Below are 23,392 nucleotides of genomic sequence, written 5' to 3' on the forward strand. Positions count from 1 at the left end.
TACTGTTAACCCACTGCATAGCATCGAATAGTATTAAACAATTTTAACACTGCTTTTCCTGTTGTCAATATTGAGAAACGAAATAGAAATCCTTGGTATACTAAGGGTTTACGAGTATCTGGGAAAAATATGCGCTCTCTTTTTTACATTAGGAAATACGCTATGAACAATGCAACATTTTTAAATTATTATAACAGATACCGCAAGATTTACAGAAACTCAATCAAAATGGCTAAGTGGACCTACTTTCAAAGGAGGTTAAATAATTCCTCCAACAGAGCAAAAGAGTCTTGGAAGATTTTAAACGAGCTAAGGGGCAAAAATAATGTCTTGGTTATTCCAAGTACCTTAGATTCCAATGTCCTCAATTCCTTCTACTGTGATATTGCTAGTAACCTTGCATCCAATCTCTCACGAAAAATAGATACCAGGAGCTATCTCAGCAATGTGGTAGTATCCGAATCTTTCTTTTTTGCCCCCACAAGTGTAGAAGAGCTTAAACAGTTAATGGTTAATATTAAGAATAAGAGTTCATCAGGTTGGGATGGGCTTTCTCTTAAAATATTTTCTGCTTTACCTCTTGTTGCTTTGCAAGTCTTGGCCGAGTCAATTAACTTTTCATTTATGTCTGGAGTTTTCCCAGAGTGCTTAAAAAGAGCAATGATTGTTCCTCTTTACAAGGGTGGCGATCGAGACTGTCCTTCTAACTTTAGACCTATAGCGTTATTGCCTACTTTAGCCAAGATAGTGGAACGGCTCGTTAAGGTGAGGATGGTTTCATTTTTAAATAGGTTTGGCCTATTGAGTCTTCAGCAGTTTGGCTTTCGTGAGTCTGTGAGCACAAATGATGCTATCTTTAGCTTTCTAGAGCACCTGTACAACCGACTGAATGTTGGTGAAGTTGCAGCAGCGGTATTCCGTGACTTGTCCAAGGCATTTGACTGCGTGAGTCACAAAGTGCTGCTGATGAAACTGGAGCTCTATGGTTTCAGAGGAACTGCCCTTGAGTGGTTTCGGTCCTACTTATCAAATCGTGTCCAGGCTGTCAAATTTAATGGCGGTATCTCTGAGGAACCTAATATAAATGTGGGTGTTCCGCAAGGATCAGTACTTGGTCCTTTACTTTTTCTCATTTATGTGAACGATCTGCCACAACTGCAGGTAACTGGCAAATTTACATTGTTTGCCGATGATACCACCATCCTCGGGCACGACTCTGATGTTTCTCAAATGGAGGCCAATATACGTGCAAATTTGTTAAAAATAAAAGACTGGGGTGATGCAAATTTTTTGACATTTAATGTTTCTAAAACAAATATCCTTAATTTTAAATGTAATACAAATGATATATGTTTAAATAATGAAGCCATCACCATGCCACCGTTCAGTAAGTTTTTGGGTCTTTCCATAGACAAGTTCCTTAAATTTGAAGACCATATTGTGAATGTATGTAGAAAAGTCTCATCAGGCTGCTACGCCCTAAGGGTTATTGCCACCAGTCTTAATTTCTCCATCGCCAGATCTGCATACTTCGCGATTATCGAGTCGCACCTTCGATATGGAATTTGCTTTTGGGGTTCATGTTCAAATTCACTTTTTAGGTCAGTGTTTGTACTCCAGAAAAGGGCCATTAGATATCTTTGTGGGGCCAAGCCTCGTGACTCATGTCGCCCGCTTTTTGTAAGTCATAATATTTTAACCCTGTGTTGTATTTTTATTTTGGAAACAGTTTGCTTAGTTTTTAGAAAATATAAACAGGAACTCCACTTAGGAAGCCACTATAATACGCGACAAAATTATTTGTTGAGGCTACCCATTCCTCATTTTGAACTTGTCCGTAGCTCTATCATATATGGAGGTAGAAAGCTGTTTAATAAACTTCCACTAGAAATAAGACAACTTAAGACTGAAAAAAGCCTACGTACAAGGACGAAAATATTTCTTGCTACTAAAGCATACTATAGTTTAAGTGAATTTTTTAATGATTAGCATTTAAGTATTTTTCAAAGTTTTATATAGTTTTGTTTTGTTTTAAGTTAGTTTCTTGTTTTTATTCCTTTAATGTACAGTCTATTGGCTTTGTCTACTAACTTCTATGTTTATATTGACAATAAAGCATCTTTGAGTTTGAGTTTGAGTTTGCTAATGCCACGATACCCAAGAATGACCACAACCTGGTGGCCGCCATTTTTATAGTGATTGTGTCCTTTTGATTTTGGTCACTCTGTACATTTTCAGCGTTGCCAACAAAAAATATATTAAATAACGATAATGAAGTTGACGACGCTGACGTTTGACGTGTGAGTATAGCGGATTGCCTAATTTTTAGCGATTTGTAAACGACGCTTGGGTATCTATATCATCTGCAACAGGCGATATAGGTTTCTCCTTATTTACTACGTGGATAATGTATCACCATTCTTACTTAAATGTATTTGGTTCACTGTTTCTCAAAACCGAATTATTGTGAATTGTCTGTGTTGTTTATGATTGAATAATATAATTATAGAGTTGTTTATTTTTACTACATAAACCCTTGCTAATTACAAGCCCTCATAAACTCATGTATATCTTGATTTTTATAGATGGTTGTACCTATTAATGTGGAAGCACTGTACATAGAAAGAAAGTAACAGTCGGTAATAGTAAAAATAAAAAGAAAATAAAAGTGTTTTTATCTGAATTTGTTAAGTAAATACAAAGCAAAAAATTTTCATGGTTTTAGGATTTGTAAGATTCAAGTTTAAGTTTAGATTTATAAGATTCAAGATTATCAGAATAATAAAACAAATATTTTAAAGTGCATGCATCTATCCCAAGTTAATTGAAACTTTGTCTCATTTTAAGTAAGGATTACTTTCTTTCATAAATTTTAACGAAATTCTTAAAGAAGTACAAGAAAAATCACAGATCTAACGCAATTGTCTTAAATTCTTAACTAAATGTAATTTTCTATTTTGTATTTGTAAACATAACCTCTCAAAAACTTTGTTTTGCTTCCCTACAATTGGCACAACTGAAATTTGCACAACATCGAAACGACAAATCACGCAAAATGGCGGCCACCTGGAGTGGTCATTTACTTTTTATTAAATTGACAGTCCAGATAAATTTATTAAGTTCGTGGGCACACCAAATAAGAAAATTATTTTGATCGAGCTATGACCAAAGCACTCAACATGTTGTATGCGTTTAGTTAAATATGAAGTAAAAAAATTGTTTAACCGTAGGGAAAAACCATAATAATGATCAAAGTTATTTATGAGAATGCTATGGTCAAGTCTTTTAAAAGCCTTAGAAAAATCGGTGTACATACGTGACGTCTACCTGCGAACTTAAATTAATTGCGTCGGAAATGAATTCGGTGATAGTAACTAAATTCGTAGTAGTTGACCTGCCTTGATTGCTGTTGATATTTTAATATAATAATACAGGAATATTGATTATATTATTCCTATCCATTCACTTTTGTTTAAAATTTGGACGTGGCTTAAATTTTCTGCCTCTTATCATTCAAGGCTTGTCAAACTTGCCGTTGTTATATGTCAAGAAATATCAATTAGTGTTTTGAAAGGTTTGGTCTATTTCTTCTCTTCGTGCTCCTCTGGGTTTTAGATATTAAGACTAGTTCTAGCTATTCATCCAATTACTTATATTGTGTTAAGACGCCCTTTCTTTGCCTACTCTCTAGTCTCTTCCAAATCCCCAAGTGCGGAGATCTATAGGTATAATCTAGTAGATCTGTAGGTATAATCCTTATATTTATTCTTTATTATTATTAAACTAACTTTTTATACTTAGGAATATACGTAGTTAGATAGTTTCTTGGCTAAGATTTTTTTTTTATATTCAGAGAACTTCAGCTTTTGTTTTATACAGATATATCAATTTATTACAAGTGCATAACTAGTAAGTACCTAAATCTGCAACAACTAAGTATATATTTTTCCTAAAAACTTATAACTAATCGCAATATTTTATGTCGTTAAAAATAGCACATATTAACTGTAGATCTCTGCTGGCTCATTTTGAGGATTTTAAGAATGATTATTGTAAAAAGGACTTTAGCCTGATTGCAGTCACCGAAAGTTGGCTTAGTCTTAATATTGATAGTAGTGCAATACAGATCAGTAATTATCAATTGATAAGAAATGATCGTCAAAATCTTAGGGGTGGTGGTATTGTTGCCTATGTCCGGAATGGTTTATCATATGAAATTATTTTATCTGAAAGTCATGATTTTTTTGAAAGTTTATGGATAAAAATTTTTATTAGTAAGGAGCCATACATTTTCGGTATAGTCTATAGGCCTCCAAGTTCAAATATTCAGAGTTTTTTTTTTAACTTTAGATGAAACACTAATTGACATTTTTTCAAATTTTAATAATATAACGTGTCTAGGTGATTTTAACATTGATATATCTAAATTAAATTACAGTCATGCAACTTGCTTATTTCTTTGTGTGAAACTTTCGATTTGAAGCAACTTATAACCGAGCATACTCGTATGACCAACAACACTAGTTCAATTATAGATCTTATTTTTACAAATCATGTTGGCATTTTAAAATCTGGCATAATAAGCTCTACATTTTCTGACCATTTTGGCGTTTTTTGTGAATTTAATGTGACGGAGTCTATTGTACAACCGCACATTGTATCTTATAGATCCTTAAAAAATATAAACCTGAACAACTTTCAAGAGGATTTGGAGGCTGTTCCATTTCATTTAATGTATGAATTCGAATCCATAGATGATAAGATACATTTTTTAAACAATAACTTACTCAAATTGTTCGACAAGCATGCTCCTTTTAAAACTATAGTACGAAAAAAAAAAGATTCTCCGTGGCTGACAGATAATATTAAACTATTGCAAAAATTAAGAAATAAGGCATTAAAGGATTTTAAAACAACTAAACTGCCAGCTAAATGGAATTATTACAAACAGCTTAGAAACTATACAACAACAGCGATTAGAGCGGAAAAAAGGGCTTTTTATAATGATAAATTTGAGAATTGTACATAAGGACAAGTGGCGTGAACTAAGAAAAATATTGCCATCAAAGCAGAAGCAAATTCCTAAATCTTTTGTAAATACCAACAATTTTAATTCATATTTTATAGATAGTACAAGAGTGACAAATATTGATAATTGTGATGAGTTAATTAATTTTTATGATCAGAATGCATTACCAACCTTAAATAAGTTTTCTTTTCATCCCACTGATTATAATACTATTTCTGCAATTATATTACGTATTAAGTCTAAAGCATTCGGGGTGGATAATCTTAATATTACGTTAATTCAACTATGCTGTCCTTTTATTATACCCTTTATTTTACATATTGTTAACGAGTGTATTAATAAAAACTACTTTCCCAAATGCTGGAAAGAAGCCTTTGTGTTGCCATTGCCGAAAGTGCATAATCCAACAGATTTTAGCCAATTTAGGTCTATCAGTATTTTACCAACGTTTTTAAAAATTCTCGAACGCATTCTAGACTCAAATTCGTAGTTTTCTTAATAATAATGATATTTTACCACCTAAGCAATCTGGATTTAGAACAAATTATAGTTGTACTTCGGCTATGGCGGACGTTATTGATGACGTAATTCGGGCTAGGGATGATGGTAAGATTTCTGCTCTGGTGTTGTTGGATTATACTAAAGCTTTTGATTTCGTTAGCCACTCAATTTTAAAGTCTTTGTTTCATTATATTGGTTTTTCTGATGCTGCTATTAATTTAATTACCTCTTATTTAAATAATCGGATTCAACGTGTTAAAATAGATAACGAAATATCTGATCCTTTGAAAGTTGAAAGTGGTGTGCCTCAGGGTAGTATTTTAGGACCCTTGTTTTTTATCATTTACACGTCTAGATTTTATCTTCAATTAAAGCATTGTGCCCATCATTTTTACGCAGACGACACGCAGTTATATTATTCATTTTTACCAGGAGATTTTAAAATGGCTGAGTTTAAAATTAATCAGGATTTACAAGCTATTTGTGATGTTTCTTCAAAGCATTTATTAAAATTAAATCCTTCGAAGTCATCTATAATATTCATAGGTAATCGAAGTAATGTAAATAATATTTTAAATGGTATAAACATTAAATTGGGGGACGAAAGAATTCCAGTTGTTGACAAATGTAAAAGTTTGGGCCTTATAGTAGATAATAATATTCGTTTTAAACATCACGTGTCTAATATTCTTAAAAAGGTATATCTTGCTTTGAAATTAATTTATTTGCATAGACACTATTTAAGTAAAGGTATTAAGAAGCTTTTATGTGATTCATTGGTCCTTTCACAATGTAATTACTGTGATGTAGTGTATGGCTGGTGTCTTGATTATGAGGATAGGGGTAGACTGCAAAAGCTCCAAAACTCTTGCATTCGACTAATATTTGGCATTCGCAGGAGAAGCCGCATTTCCCATAAAATTCACGAACTTGGATGGCTTAATATGCATAATCGAAGAATTTCTCATTCTTTAACATTTTTTTATAAAATTTTAATATATCGTAGTCCGCCCTATCTCTATCAAAAAATAACTTTTAGAAATGATGTACACCATTTAAATTTAAGAAGAAATACTATTCTCATTCCGAGAGATAAAACACAGTTATTTAAACGATCATTTTCTTACAATTTTGCTTATCAAATAAATTCTTTAAATTTGAATCCGGACCAATTATCAATTTCTTGTAATACTTTTCGTAATAGGATGATTGTACATCTAATGAATCAGCAGGCTATATAATTTAAGTTCTTCTTTTTTAACTTTTTGAATGGTTGTTTTCTTGAGTAATTTATTACAATTTTTGGTATTGGGATCATTTTATTTATTTATTTATTGTCTGCAATAATTTTTCTATTTTTTGTTATTTAACAAAAAATTTTATCTGTTTTTTTTTGGGTATTTGCAATGTGTATTGTTTTGCTTGATGTTAAACTATCAAATTTAGAATTTAGAACTCTTATATGTAGGTTTATTAGGTATATGATTAAAGAAAAAGCTGTATTTAATCAGTTATTAGTTAAGCGTTACTGTTAATGAGCGTTACTGAAATTACCATTTTTTTTAATGAAGTGTGGGGCCACAATGTTAAAGACCAGAATCTGCCATGGCAGAATTCTTAATTTGTAGGCCTTCTATGCAAATAAAAAATATTTATTATTATTATTATTATTATTATTATTATTATCTTTCCAAGAGACTTTTTATTTCTTTATAATATGTGTCCTCACACCCTCGCTATGTAACATGGAGTGAGGTTTTTGTGTTTTGGGGTCGTTCTGATGTTACCTCTCCATACTACTACGGGTCTCTTTTAGCTCCTCAAAGTCTCAAGGTTGCGGATGAACTTCACTAATTAAATATGACTGCCACATACCGTTGACGAATCTAAGATCAGTATCCATAATAAATCCCAAAATGTGCTCATTATTAGTAGGAATTAAATAATAAGAATTAATCTACTGACTTGGATTCCCTGCGACGTCTTTATAACCGCTTCCACGACGTCTATGGTATTGGCTCGGATGAAATTGAAGACCTCTCTGCTTTTAGATCCTTTTTTTCATCTGAAAGACTTTTACGGCTTCAAAAAGTTAGGGAAAGTCATGCTAACTATTTTTCTAGCGGTTCCCCATCTAGAAATAAAAATTTTTAGATAAAGTGACGCGAAAAGAGGATCAAGCACTCTCTGATAGCAAGCTTAATGTATTTCTACTTAATATTTAGTCCTTAAGACACAAGACTAATGATCTATTTCTTTTATTGGAAGAGCTAAATTTTCCAGAAATTGTTGCTATAACTGAACATTGGTTAAAGATAGATGAAGTTGTCTTTATTAAAAATTACACTACAATAGCAATATTTAATAGAAGTAATTTATCTCATGGAGGTACTATGATAATGTCTATAATCACCGATTTTCACCAGTAACTAAGTTTGATAACTTATTATCTGAAAAAGTTTTTGAATTTTCCATCGTTGACCATAAGTTACATGACCTCTATATTGTTTGTGTTTATAGAACACCTGACGCTGATGTACAGACTTTCTGTCTAAAACTTCGCAGCTTGCTAGAATCCATGCTTCTAAAAGTAAATTAATTTTGTATATTGACTACTCCAGTGTGTGTGTTGCTCAAGAATCTCTTCAGTCTATTTTCGATTCAATGGGTTTTTTAATGCATGTAAATTCACCAACCAGAACAACTAAAAATAGTTTCAGCACCATTGACTATATCTGTTCTCAATTCAGGTTTTTCTGACCATGAAGCTGTATTGGCCAGATTTACTATTGACACTTTAAGCAAAAATAATTTTCGTAAATTAGGCCGCATTTTTGGTAAAATAAATTTTTTAAAGTTCAAGAATCTATGCCAAACAGCTGACTGGGGTCTTATCTCTGATGATATCGATGGTTCTAGATTTATAAAGACCTTGTCAAGTATTGCGAATAAGTCCTTTCCTTACAGACCCATCAAAATTAAGCATCATAAACCCTGGTCCACTAAAGGTTTACGTGTGTCTGCAAGGAACATGCGCTCTTTATCATACCTAAAAAAATTTTCGGACAGCATATTTTTTCATAATTATGTGGCTATACAGGAAATTGTATCAAAAAGCAATAAAAGCCGCAAAAGACATTTTTTATAATAACAGGCTAATTCTGGTAATGTTGCTAAAGAAACATGGTCTATTGTTAACGAATTAAGAAATAAGCCTTCTTCGACTAGCACTAAGTATCCCCTCTTCACCTGAGAATCTTAACGATTACTTTGTAAACGTGGTTAAAAACCTAATGACTACTATAACACCTTCTCATGATCCACTTTCATATCTCTCTAATGAAAACTTACATAGTTTCTTTTTTACCCCTGTACTAACAACAGAGCTTCAAAGTACAATAAATGAAATAAGAAACAAATTATCATCTGGTACAGATGGTCTTACTCTAAAAATGTTCTCAAATCTGCCTGATAACACCTTAAACCATCTGAGAAACCTAATTTACAAATCATTTCAAAATGGGGTCTTTTCTAACTGCCTTAAGACTGCAATAATTATTTCCTTGCATAAAGAAGGAGATAAAGAGCAAGCTTCAAATTATCGTCCAATCGCTCTCCTTCCAACATTATCGAAGATCATAGAAAGGTTGGTTAAAAAAAGGCTATTATCATTCCTGTTTAAATATAAAATACTAACTCCCCATCAATTTGGCTTCTTGAGTAATAAATACACTAATGATGCTATGTTCTCCCTTTTTAACAGTGTTTACTCCAGTATAAACAATCATCATTCAACAGCAACTATTTTCTGTGATTTCTCGAAGGCTTTTGATTGTGTAAACCATACTATCTTGATTAACAAATTATAGCACTATGGGCTCAGACGAACGCCTCTCGAATGGTTTAAGTCCTATCTTAGCTACAGAAGTCAGCTTGTAAAGGTTGATACGACCATGTCTTCTAGCAGACCAATAGAATGTGGGGTACCTCAAGGTTCAGTTCTAGGCCCAATTTTGTTTCTGCTGTTTATTAATGATAAGGCCCATCTTAACATTAGCGGAAAAATCTGTCTCTTTGCCGATGATACTAGCTTTACATGGAGCAATCCGGATGTTGCGGCACTTCAACGCAATGCAAATGCAACTATTGCTAAAGACCTTATCAACATTAAATCGTGGTGCGATTCGAATCTTCTCTGCTTAAACATCTCAAAAACTAAAGTCTTATCTCATAAAGGTACTATCCAACCCTTTGTACTTAGCAACACCAGCTTGGACGTTGTTGAATCTGTAAAATTTTTGGGACTTATTGTTGAAAGCTCTTTGAAGTGGGAATTACATATCGAAGTTTTATCTAAAAATTAAGTTCTGCTTGTTTTGCCATAAGTTCAGTTTCCAGGGAATTAAATCTTTCGTCATCAAGAACAGTGTATTATACCCTTTTTGAGTCCCAGCTTCGTTACGCCCTTCCATTCTGGGGCACATGCTGTGTGACTCAGTTTGAGCGCAACTACAAAAGAGACCGGTTCGCTATTTACTAGGACTTGATAGTCGAGCTCACTGCCAAGAAATGTTTAAAAGATTTAAAATGTTAACGCTTCCATCTTTATTCATTCTTGAATCTATTTGCTTGGTTCGCAAGCATATATCAGAAATTCCTAATAGACCATCTCACAATTATCCACTTCGAAACACAGAGCATGATCTTTATGTGCCAATCCCAAGGTCAGAATTAATAAAAAGCTCTATTTTTTACGGAGCTAAAAAAATGCAGAATCATCTACCTTTGGAAATTAAATCATTGACATCTTTTCCTCGATTTCGCAATGCTTTGAAATCATATTTACTGGAGAGAGCTTTATATGCAGTAGATGTTTTTTTTTAATATTAATTTTTGAGTATCATGCACGCACTGGCTAATTATTAAATTTCAAAATACGATGTAGAATAGCAATATTTTGTATTGCTAACTTTATATAAAATTTTTTATGACTTTTTATAATACTAATTAATACAATGTTTGTATTAATTTTTTTGACTATTTTTGTTACTTTTTTTTACTTTTTTTATTTTACTTTCTTGTTACTATTTTTATTTACTTTCCTATTTTCTTACTTTTTACCCAGTCTATACTATGTCTTTTGTACCCAGTTTTGTATATATTAATTTAGTACTTGTATTTTGGTTTATATATTTGTGTGTTTTGCTTTTTATGTATAGCTTTGTCTACAAAATTTGTTAATTTTTTTCACAATAAAGCATATTTTATTGATTGAAATACAAGCAATTTAAAGTTATGTCCGTAGTATTACGAAACGGTTCTACAAATACTAGGAGTTTGGAATTGGCAGCATGGTTTGTACATACATCAGATAACATAGTATAGTAATTTATGAGATCGATACGTCAATGATAAATTTTTGTGTCATCGGCATACTGATGTAAATAACAAATTAGAAGCTATTTATGGAAGTCATGAATAGTTATGAATATAAAGAAAAAAGCAAAAGTCCCAGAATACTTCCCTGTGGAATTTCTTGATCCTAGGTAGTTTTGTATAATCTGATGAATAATAATTTATTTTCACCCGTTGATATCAAATTCAAAAATATGATCTCATAGGAGTGTCGTCCAAAGTATTTGAGATAATCTAATAAAATTAAACAATCTAAGGTGTCAAATACATAAATAAATAAATACACTTTCTTTTAGACTATAACGTCATTATTGATTCAGACAATTAGAAAACACATACGATAAGTTGGTTATAACACCCTATATATATTATTATATTTGTGGATTCTCCCTTATAGTCTATTTAATTTGATATGTCACAGCCTATATTTTCAAGAAACCGTGTACGAGAAATAATTAGTGGAAAATTTAAATTTTTTGACTATCAAAGGTTATAGAGCCAAGGTCGCTTAACGTCTCGGGTTCTGAGAAACGGAAAACCAAAGAACACATTATCAGACGTTATGAGTTTAAACAGCTCTTTTTCCATTCAGCCTTGAACTATAATAACAAATATAACTTTAAGTAATCCCATTATGATATGCTATTTTATCAGATCAGATTGTCACTGGTTATTTTTGATTGTCACAGACAAAAGAAAAAACAGCAGAAAACACCCTGAAATATCAATAAAAAAAAGACCCTAAACAATATTTTTTCACAAGCGCCACCTGCCTAAATACCCACAGAAGCACTTGTTCCCCCTGGTATAAAAAAAACCTCAACCCCAAAATTGAGAAAAAAACCGCCTAATCATCAACACGAGCCAAAAAAAAAGATAAAAAGCTTGAAAAAAAATCCACGTGCGCTCACAATTTACCGATTCCTCGTCTCCCCTGTATAAGACGTGCACCCCATTTTTTCACTCCCTTTTCGAATTTTTCCCCCTGTCTAACGTTTTTTTTGGCGTAGTTTTAGAAGGAAATACATAAGGGATCGCACCCCTCGGAATTCACGTGCTGATGCTGTATAAGAATTTCGAATAAACGGTGAAAATGTGGCCGGTATCTTTCCCGCTGCATCCACCATTATTTCGTAATATCGTGTAAAACTGCTTTTGTTGTTATAATTCTCGCAATCTTACAGCGGAACTTAGGCTTTGGGAAATAAGAATTTAGGAAGAAGACATAAGATTTTAAAAACGAAGGAATTCTATGAATTTAGGGAATAGAATTCCACCAATCATTATGTAAACTTGTTTTTCAGTTTGAAAAACTCATTGGCCACCCTAAATATTTTTCTGAGTTGTTTTTTTGTATCTGGTTAAGTCTCTAATTATTTAGATTTTTGATTAAAATTTGGTGTTTATCACCTGCTTATTATTAAAAAGTAGGTTTTATGTGTGAATAGTATCTATAAATGCAGTGTAGCTATAATTAGGAAAACAATAAGAATGTCCTCAGAAGATAATCACTTTGATCTTCGCTCCAGCTTATTTGGGGATTAACTGTGGGGAAAGTGAATATCATGGGCATTAACTAATGGTAACCAATGATGATAAAAACTTGTCAGATCAGCCTTTAATTCAGTTTGAAGATTACCTTGATACCAGTGATTTATGAAAGACAATGCTTGGGAAGAAATAAGAAAAATAATTTGTCTACCAGGTAAATTTAACAGGTACGTTAGAGTTACTATTCACTATACTTTTTCCAATTAGTTTTAGCTTCACAATGGTCGAACCGCTGCTTATATCTCCGCCAATACTATACAAAGAAGAGACAAAAAGAAATCGGTACTAGATCAGGAACAATAAAGAGAAGCAAATGGAGCCTTTATGAAGGTATGTTGTTAAGTGATAAAATTCTGCAGAGAAAGTAAGTACCTTTCAATACCCTGGATTTACAATATAGCATTCTGCATTAGGTCTAAGAAAAACTTACTGAAAAACACATACGTTATATTGAACTTTGAGAACGAATAGTTAATTTTTTACTATTTCTTTATTTTTATATAAGGAATGTGTTAAAGTTAATGTATGGGAATACTCTTAGAACATTGAAAGCCTTTCAATGTTCTAAGGGAATACTGTTTTTCTAGAACATTCAGTAATTATGGACCATTGCGAAATACTTTGCAATGAGTACTAATAAAGGCAAAGAAATCATCGTCATGAGCAATTTAGTAGGATGTTAATATGCATATTTTTTTGAGTAAATGTTATTGATTCAAATAAGGGAGCTAGAGGAAAGGGACTCCAATATGACGGAAAACAAAGAGACTTGCAGGAGTGACTTCATAATGCATTACTTAAGGCAATTTTGTTTTTGCTAGTGCAAGCGATATCGGTAAAATGTTGCAAGGTTTGGCAACGAATTACTAGCAAATTTTGCCAACCTAAATCTAAATTGCTGGAGACTTCTGCAAAACTGAAAGAAAACTCTGCCACACTTGCACATTTAAAAAGTCAGCTTGGGAAAAGCTAAGGGGGAATTCTGCCGTTAGCAAAAAAAAAATTGGAAAACAAGGCCAAGTTAAAAAAGAAATTCTGCAAAAATCTTTTTTACTGAAAAAGAAGATTCTTTCATTATGAAGGACAGAATCCGAAGTTCCGAATTTCAAGTTCAAAACAAAATTGCAACAGTGGACGTCAACACTATGAATGAGCTTCCCTGTAAACCTCCATAAGTAGATGATAAGAGCAATGTTTGTGTCAATACGGGACTTGTGTTGAGGTAATGCGTCTCAAACCGCTTCAATTTCATGGTCCTACATCCTCGAATATTTAACAGCATCAGTTTGAAGCGGCTACGAAAGCAACTGGTTGGTAATTTAGGGAGAAGACCAATGCCCTTACACTGGCCTTGAAAGGAGATGCTGCTTCTACAAAGAATGTCCCCCGAAGAACAAGAAGTCAACGACTACCTACTAAGGCATTTAGAGATGCCAGGCACATCTGGATCATTTTTTATCTACGTGTCTACGACACGTAGATAAAAAATGACCCGTGCCGAAAGTCAGAAGCGTTCTTGCAAGAATTTGAAGCTGACATTGCACGTTTGGTTCGGTTGGCCTATCCAGATCTCCGTTGGCAGTGCAGGCAATGTGTCGCAAGTAAAAGGCCGCACAGAAAGCTTAGAAGGCTTTGATAGGTCAGTACAACGTGAGAAGTCTCTTTAAAAGGATTGACGTGGCTGGTCCGTTTCCTGAATCAGAAGCAGATAATAAGTTAATCGTGATAGTGATGGACTACTCCGCAAATGGATTGATGCGTATTATCTACCAAACCTCTACTATAGCCGACGCTTTAATAGAAGAATGGCTCTGCCGATTTGGTGTACCTTTCGCGCTACATTCAAACCAAGTACGAAATTTTTGAATCCAGCTTGTTCCAGAAGATCTATAAGACGCTTGGAATCAAGAAAACGAGAACTACTCCATTACTACCGCAGTCAGATTGCATGGTGGAACGAATGTATACGACCATTAATCGGCATTTGGCTAAAGTAGTCTCTAGCCACTGAAGAAACCGGGATAGGTTTCTTCATTTGTTTTGCAGACTTATCGATCGGTCATCCATGAAAGCACAGGCTAGTCTCCGGTTTGAATAGATGTGTAAAGAACTTGGTCTCCCATTCGATTTAAAGTTTGGTCGCCCACCAGGAATTGATGTTGCCGAAGAAGACTACGTCCGTGAGCAGCATAGAAGAATGGATATCATTCATAATTAGGTGCGCTTTTCAATTCAAGGTACCAGTGATCGAATGAAGAACGCATATAATGTTAATGGCAAAGACCAGACGTACAATAACCGTGATTTGGTTTTGTTCTATGACCCTAAGGGACGGAAGGGTCACCCAAACTTCAGACATCCTGGGATGGGCCATACAAAGTACCGGAAGCCATCAATGATGTTCTTTATAGAAAATAAAAGCCGCCAAAGAGTAATGCTCGAGTAATTCACCTTAACTGACTGGTTCCTTATTATACAAACCTCAAAGACTCTAAAGAGCGGAAAATGCAATCCGAGTCGGATTTGACATTCGATGAATTCATGGCCCATCAGACTAATGGTCAAAAGAGTCGGTATGGCGTGAGCTACAAATTGCAGCAAAATCTGCTTGGTGCTCCAGCTGAGTATGCCATCGCACATTGTGTGGCTAAGGATTTAGACATTTCTGGAGAAATAGCAGAGTCAAGCAAGCACTTGAGATAGTGGATGCAGAAACTGGCTAAAGGATTTTCTACCTGGTTATCAAAGGAGGGGTCACACCAGAAGCCAATATATAAGAACGTTTGGGTTACTCTGTGTTCTCTAAAAGAGGAGTTACTTGTCAAGGATGTAAGAAGCCTAGGAATTTGCAAACTTACATGCGAACTCGATGGATAGACTGGACTGAAGGATAATTCGCAGCATGTTAGAAGTGGTCTTCTGGTGTAAAGGCATGCAAGTTCTGGTGTGCCGTCTACTCTCCAAGTGGAGAAAACTGTTGATTGTTTTTTCAACAAGAGGCTCAATTCCAAGAGGGGAACCTTCTACCGAAATGAGCTTAGGGAAGGGGCGATATGAACGATGTCAACGTGGTATCTGCTCTTCGTCAATCTCCGGAATGACACAAGCGGACAGACGGCGCGACTTCTTTGGAGAGGCATAGAAGGATAAAGAATTTTTCGGGCAGTATTCTGCCGAGTATATAAGCAGCCGCGTCTCAGCTGGGAAATCAGTTGACAGTTCAGTGTAATGCAGTTTGAAATATTGGCATGATTTTTAAATCGGATACGATATTTATAATATCGTATTTAATTACTACTCTTTATGTCCGATTTAAAAATCATGCCAATATTTCAAACTGCATTACACTGAACTGTCAACTGATTTCCCAGCTGAGACGCGGCTGCTTATATACTCGGCAGGTATATATATATATATATATATACAGGGTGTTTATTTGAAAACTTCCTACCACGGATTTATCGAAAACCACTGTTAAAAAAAAAGCCGAAATACGTCAAAAGGTTTGTCAAGGGGGACAACTTTTTGACCTAAAATTACTTCACCCCCTTTTACTCTCTGCCCCCAGGGTCATCCCCTTAAAAAATTTGAATGGCAAGGGGTATCGAGTAATAGCTTGTTTAAAAGGTCTTTCAAAGTCTTTTAATTTGACGTTTGATTTTTTTAAATCGGTCGATTCGTTTTCGAGAAAATTAGAAAAATCTTTGTTTATCTTAATTTGTTCAGATAGAAAACAAAAACATGAAAATATCAGTTTTTATTTCAATAAGTGTTCAAAATGTTGCCCGTCTTTGGCCAAACAATAATATAGGCGATGTTCAAATTCTTGACGGACATTTTCAAAAACATGTTATGGGATATCATGGCAGCTGTCGGATGATGCGTTGACGAAGTTCATCCAAACTTTCAGGTTGGGGAGTAAACACAGTAGATTTCAAATGACCCCATAGAAAAAAGTCTAACGGCGTTATCTAGCAGGCCATTCTATGGGCCCCCTTCGCCCTATCCATTTATCTGGAAACTCGTCGTCTAGCCATTGCCGAACGGGAAGAACATAGTCAGGAGAAGCGCCGTCTTGCTGGAAATATATTTCAGACGACGAGTTTCCATAGTCTCCTTGACAATTTGTGAATTCTCCAACTTTGTATGCCAGGGCAATTATAATTTGCTCCCCTGTGGCTAAATACCTGAAATAAATAATTCTAGTCTTTAATAGGTCACCGTCATGATAAGTTATGACGATTATTAGAATAAACCAGTATACCTACATCAAAGTTATTGCCAATCTCTTTTCCGGATAAATTGGTGTTCTTTGGCTGTGTTTTTGCAAAATGCTCTTAAAAGGTTCATAAAATACTGGCACTATCATGCTTTTATATTTGAAGACATCCCTATCTGCTTTCATTTCCTGAATGAGATGGTTGAAATCTCTTTGGGCTGCCGAACCCACCATCATCTCTTGAGCCACATTTGCGCTCTAAGTTCTTTATTTCTGTAAAGTACAAGTATTCAAGCTGTTGTTGCACATATACCCAAAAAGTTATTGCTTTATCTATACTAAATGGTCCTTTAAACTTTGTAAACAACACAACTAGACAAATAGCCACCAGTCACCAGTGCCACGACCACAACACGACACAACGAAAATTGATAGCCACATATGCTGATGTTTACTATTCGAAATATTTGAAGTTGGCGTCATCTTTAATAGTTCGCACTTGGTAGATTTTGTGGCAAGTCCATTGATAGTTCCCATTATCTCAAAGAAATAAAGAAAGAAAATGTGATATATTACGTAAGAGAAAACAAAATGTTGTGTACAAGCATCCTAAAAACTAAAAAATTCCAAATTCACTTTAAATTTCAAATTTCAAACAAACATAACATCTAAAACGTTTTACCATCAAATTTACACACATTACCAAAATTAATTATAACAAAACAGATTGAAAAAATAAAAAAAAGCATCTTTTTGATAAATTTGATTAAAACATAAGTAAAGCTGTCAACAAAACAGAATTTAGAGGAAGTAAATTAAAATATTTAATAGAAAACAAACTAAAACACTAAAATGATGTCAGAGCACAGGTCAAAAGGTATCATTAAAAAAATCGTCAAGGCTATAATATGCCCTGGATAATAAAAGTGATTTTAATTTCTTTTTGAATTTCTTAACTTCTAAAATTTGTCTGATACATAGAGGAACATGGTTGTAAATTTTTTTGCTAATGTATATAAGTGAGTTCTTGGTGAGGGAGGATGTAGGGATTGGTAAGGGAAAATCGTTAACCTGGCGAGTCATATGACCACTGTTAGAGGGAGGACATTTATGAATAAGAGTAGCTGTTTCTAAGATAAAAAGAGACAAAAGAGTTAGGATTTTTTGAGATATAAAGAGAGGTTTACAAGAATCTCTTAACCCAGCGGAACCTAGGTAGGTATCTAACTGCCTTTTTTTGAATCATAAAAATTATGCTTAATAATCCCTTGCTGCTTAAACCCCAAAAAGGCAAGCCATAACGAAGATGGGACTCAATAAGAGAAAAGTACACTGAACGTGCAACTACCCCTCCCAGCTCATGCCCCGCCATTCTTACTGCAAAGCATCCAGAGGATAATTTTGATGCAAGATTTAGGATATGATCTTCGAAGCGAAGGCGACCATCAATGGTAATACCAAGGAACTTACAGCTTTCTTTGTATTGCAATGGGGAGTTTTCACTAAACATAAGGCCCTGAACGTCACACTTAATTCCCATAATAAAGGTTTTGACCACATTAAATACAAGCCTGTTTGCAGCACACCACTCCGATAAAATCTTAAGATCCTTAAAAACCTGGGCTCTAACATTATCAGAATCTCTATGATTCCATAAAATGGTGGTATCATCAGCAAACTGAACCACTCTGGCCTGCAGTTTTAATGAAAATCATTTACACAGAGCAAAAATAATAGCGGTTCTAACACTGAACCCTGAGGTACTCCAGTTTTAAGGGATCTGGAATCGGATAAACATCCAGATACTGTAACTTTTTGGGTACGATTAGACAGATAGGATTCCAGCCATTGCAATGCCACACCTCTAAAGCCATAATTATTGATCTTAGACAGCAGTATTCCATGATCTACACAATCAAATGCCTTGGATAAATCGCAAAACACTGGCGCATCGGACTCTCTAGAATTTAAGGACACATCTCCAAAAAGCCGAAAACAGCGTCATGAGTCCCTTTTCCCGTTTGAAATCCAAACTGATTTGCAGATAAAATGCAATTATGTTGCAAAAAAGACAAAATTCTGATTTTTGCAAGTTTTTCAACTATCTTGGAGAGGGTAGATAATAAGAAATTGGGCGGAAATTACAAGGCTCACTCAAATCTCCACCCTTATAAAGAGGGATAACCACTGCCTCTTTCAAACATGCTGGAAAGATGCCATTATGAAAGGAATTGTTTATGGCAGAAGCTAAGGCATTCAATGCTGAGTCAGGCAAAAGGAGTAGTAATTTTGATGATATTCCATCAGCTCCAGCTGATTTATGGTTTTTTAACCTTTTAATTGCATCTTTAATGTCAGTAAGGCTAACAGGATAAAAGAAAAAATAATTTTGAACGGACACTTGTTGAATATAATGCAAAGGATCAATATTAGTATTCACATCCTTGAGCAATAAATGAGGAATATTACAGTAATAATCATTTAAACTATTTGGTCTTACTTCTGGTTCTGAAACTTTCTTGTGAGAATGCCTGAAGTCATTTATAAGTGATCAACATTCTCTCTGCCTATTTGAGGACACATTCAAGCGGTCACTATAAAATTTAACCTTTGCTGCTTTTATCGTCTTTCTGTATAGACTACGATATTTCTGATGATAAAGAATAATGTTTGCATTAGTTGTATACTTGCGCAACTTAGCCAAAAAACGGAGGTTTTTAGCTGAAGTTCTGAGGCCTGCTGTGGCCCATGGTTTTCATTTTAAGCGTTTTTTTAGGAAACACTAATTGATCTTGTCACATAGCACATGAAATAACAAGGTAAACATGTCAGGAGTTTGTTTTTCTCTGTAAGAAACATTCGTTAGGCTTTAACCAGTGCTCAGTTAGTAATACAATATCAGGAAAATCACATGAATCAAGTAAAAGATGAAGCTCGTCCATTTTATTTCTTAGAGACTGTATATTTAAAATAAAACTACTGAAACTTTTCGCATGCTTATTTTCAATGTTATTTATGGAATGTGAGTGAGCTTCATCTTCTGTGTATTTATCTATAAAAAAGAATCCCTATCACAGTCAGTATCTAGAAGTCCAGGTTGATTACTTGGTTTTATTGTGGACACATTTTTTGATAAAATGCTACTTTTGAAATGTTTTAAAATATGGGTATACAGTAATGATGCCAAATCTGATCCCAAGTTGCTGGCATGATTAGACTCTAAAATTCTATTTAGATTAATATTATTTGCGTGAAATATTCTATAGAGAGCCTTATTGCTATTATAAATTACAATATGGTTTGGATATATGTAAGGGCTTGTCATCACTAAACTATTGCTATGTAAATGTATAAAAGTTTTTAAAATATCAAATGATGAGCTACAACATTGTAATACCATTTAACATTAAAATTAACATATCATTTTCTGTGAATTCCTTAACCATAGACGATGCAGTATTAATCAGTTCATTGTTTGTACTTCCTGGCTTCAGGAAACATTGGACTTTGTAGTTAGCTTCAAACTTCAGAAGCAATTTCTTCAGGAACACTCTACTAGAATTTCCACCCACAAGAAGAAGCTTAGGTCGATTATCAACGGGTAAATTTGGCCTACATGGTAACTGCGTTGGAGATTTGACCTACATGGTAACTGTGATAACCTATTTTTAATTATATGTTACACTTTGCAAAAATTCGTTTTTTTCACAAATTTTTATGATAAAAAGACACATAAATTTAAAAAAAAAAACGTTTTCCTATAAGTTCTATTAAAATTAGTCAGACAGAATTTGTTACACTTGACAACGTCGGTATGTTCTAGGTGTTTTAGTGTATATTTTGTGATGTGATGAGTGACAGTAATGACGTTTCATCTGTGGCTAACCAGGCTAACCTCACTTTTTTGATTTCATGTCGCAATTTTCAAAATTCCATTTATTATTAACAAATTCTTATGATAAAATACCGTGAAATTAAGAATTTGCGTACTCTACTAATAGCGCTATTTTCATTCCTGCTGGGATGCATGGTGACAATAAATTTAACGCCAGTAGAAAAAACTTGCATCATAGATAAATCTGATAGGGAATACAGGATCCTACAAAACTCTAGGCTACAGAACCCGGAGGTAATCGTACTGATACTGTCGGCGCCAAAACACATTGAAAAACGAAAAGTAATAAGAGAGACATGGCTGAATTTGGGCCAGATCACATCCACCCCTTATCGGTTCAAGCACTATTTTGTTGTGGGAAGTTTGGGACTTGACAGTGACCAACTGTTGCATTTGAGCAACGAACAGTCAGAGTTTTGGGACATTTTAATATTGCCCATGCAAGACAATTATATGAATTTAACAAAAAAAGTGCTTCAGATGTTTCAATGGCTCAATGATCAGTATAATTATGGTCTACAGTATAAATTTGCCCTTAAGTGTGACGATGACACCTTCATAAACCTACCTGCACTTTTAAAGGACATTCAGAACATGGAACACCATTTAGCAACATCCCAACTACAGTTTCCGCTAAATCTTCCACCTGAGCAGCTGAATCGTTTTATTACGGTTGATGTGCAATCAAATGAAAAAGTGCAAGTGGAAAATATGAGTTTATATTGGGGATATTTTGCAGGCAATTCGAAAGTACAAACTTTTGGAAAATGGGCCGAACCACATTGGATTGCATGTGATAAATATGTCCCATATGCTTTAGGAGGTGGATATATATTGTCTAAGGAACTGGTCAGTTTTATTGCTAGGAATGCAGATAATTTAAGGTAATAAACAGTACAATTGTATTTAAATTCAAATATATATTGCCAAAGTAGACATTACATACAATGTGGTGGAATTTTCAGTAAAATTAAATATAAAAAATACATTTAGACCTAAAGATAAATTCTCACTACACACATACTTTCCATTTCATCACAATATATTGATAAATCACTTCTGTATGCTTTTAAAATTTAACAGTCAATATAGGACTATTGAGGATGATCACCTCACTAGAAGAGGAACTGATCTGGTGTGCCTTTTCTTAGACTAAGAACCTCTTAGAATTAATACAACATTTCACTGTGCACCTACCTTTATAAATAGATTACCTAGAGAAACTTGTAAATTACCACTTAATATTTTTTAGGCTGTTATTTTTAGATAATCTAATATTACATGCTTGTGCAGCTCTTATACATATTGTATCTATTTACATAATTATAGATAACATGAAAAGTCAATTAAACATATATAATGACATAATAAGTATTATGGAATTCTGTATGAAACAAAATTAAAAAGTCTAAATGGAACTCTTAAGATTTATAGTATCAAGCAGCTCTGGACCTATTGATTGACCATTTAAAAAACTGTAAAAAAAGTAAATATTGAAAGTAGCTCTCCTTTTTTTTTCAATGTGTAGTATAGTTTTCTGCATATACAATAAAAATGATAGTCAAGATTTGGTTAAAATTTATTCTGAACCTTTTGTAAATGCTGTTTATGAATTTCCTGATAAGGTGATCAAAACACAGAGGCTTGTTCATTGAATAACTATTAATTAAAAAAACGTAATGAAAAAAATGTACTATTTCTATAAATGAATCTAAAGATGTCTGACTTTAAGGTTATATTAGCTACAATATTAATAGGCTTAGAAAGTAAGATGCTCATTAAAACTTACCCTCAAATCATTGGCTGTATGCACTAATTGATAAGGAATCACCAATTACTGCATAGAATCAATTTTTTTGATCCTTTGAAGAAACCTATGTATCACATTATTTACTTTGAGACATTAATAAGGGTAAAAGTGTTCACATGTAACCATATTGTTTAACTCCCTCCACATCACACTCCTTAATTATGTAGTTCAGTTGGGTAAAATAGTATAAAAGATTAAGTGTATCTGGTGGACATAATTTAAATTTTAGTTTATATAAACATAGACATATTACACTCTTTATAAGTGTTTTCATAGTCTGTTAGAATTTTTATTTTGTGATGCTGTTTTAAGTGTTTTGAAATTGCAATAATTTCATTGTTTTTTTTTTAATCTTATACTTATTGTGAGTTTAACATAAAACTTCAAACAGTGTCAGAATTATCTTCTATTATGTAATTAGACTTATACCAATGCAAAATCTCTATATATATATTCCCTATTGAGCATTGTAAAAACTATGTTGTTTTACAGTATTATAATCCTTTCATTTGAACCCTTAATTAATATTTCAATTTTTTCAGCCCATAAATAAATGTTTTACCAGTTTGTCTTATTTCAGGGTGTACAATTCCGAAGATGTAAGTGTGGGCTTATGGCTGGCCCCAGTAAACAACATAATTCGGATTCATGATATTCGTTTTGACACTGAATGGACAACTAGAGGGTGCAAAGATTTTTATTTAGTTACCCACAATATTCCGCCAGATGATATGAGAAATATGTATGATAGTTTACAGACTGATAAAAGGCTCTGTAAGAAAGAACATGTAAGAAGGAAATACTATTTATATGATTGGAAAGGATCCCCTGCTAAATGTTGTGTGGCCTGGCACTAAAATTGTGTGAATTTTTTCATTTGTACTTAAGTTTTTGTGAAGATATAGATAAAATCCTTTGTAAATAAATGGTAGATTTTTGTCGTTAAAAAGATAATTCTAGAGTATGTGTGTA

General features: G+C 33.6%; 1 protein-coding gene across 1 annotated transcript; it reads left to right on the forward strand.

Annotated features, from left to right (window-relative positions):
• Window positions 1-20,609: 20,609 nt before the first annotated feature.
• Window positions 20,610-23,374, forward strand: LOC126736701 (beta-1,3-galactosyltransferase 6). The gene is made up of 2 exons (XM_050441203.1): window positions 20,610-21,494; window positions 23,001-23,374. Exons 1-2 carry the CDS (start codon window positions 20,671-20,673, stop codon window positions 23,275-23,277), a joined length of 1,101 nt encoding a protein of 366 aa, XP_050297160.1. The 5' UTR covers window positions 20,610-20,670; the 3' UTR covers window positions 23,278-23,374.
• Window positions 23,375-23,392: the final 18 nt, after the last annotated feature.

Source organism: Anthonomus grandis, chromosome 1 (genome assembly GCF_022605725.1).
Source record: "Anthonomus grandis grandis chromosome 1, icAntGran1.3, whole genome shotgun sequence".
In the NCBI taxonomy this organism is placed as follows: Eukaryota; Metazoa; Arthropoda; class Insecta; order Coleoptera; family Curculionidae; genus Anthonomus; species Anthonomus grandis.

Coding starts and splice junctions, on each gene's coding strand:
- LOC126736701 (XM_050441203.1), top strand. CDS start 20,671: ATGATAAAATACCGTGAAATTAAGAATTTGCGTACTCTACTAATAGCG. Junction 21,495..23,000: donor AGGAATGCAGATAATTTAAG/GTAATAAACAGT, acceptor GTCTTATTTCAG/GGTGTACAATTCCGAAGATG.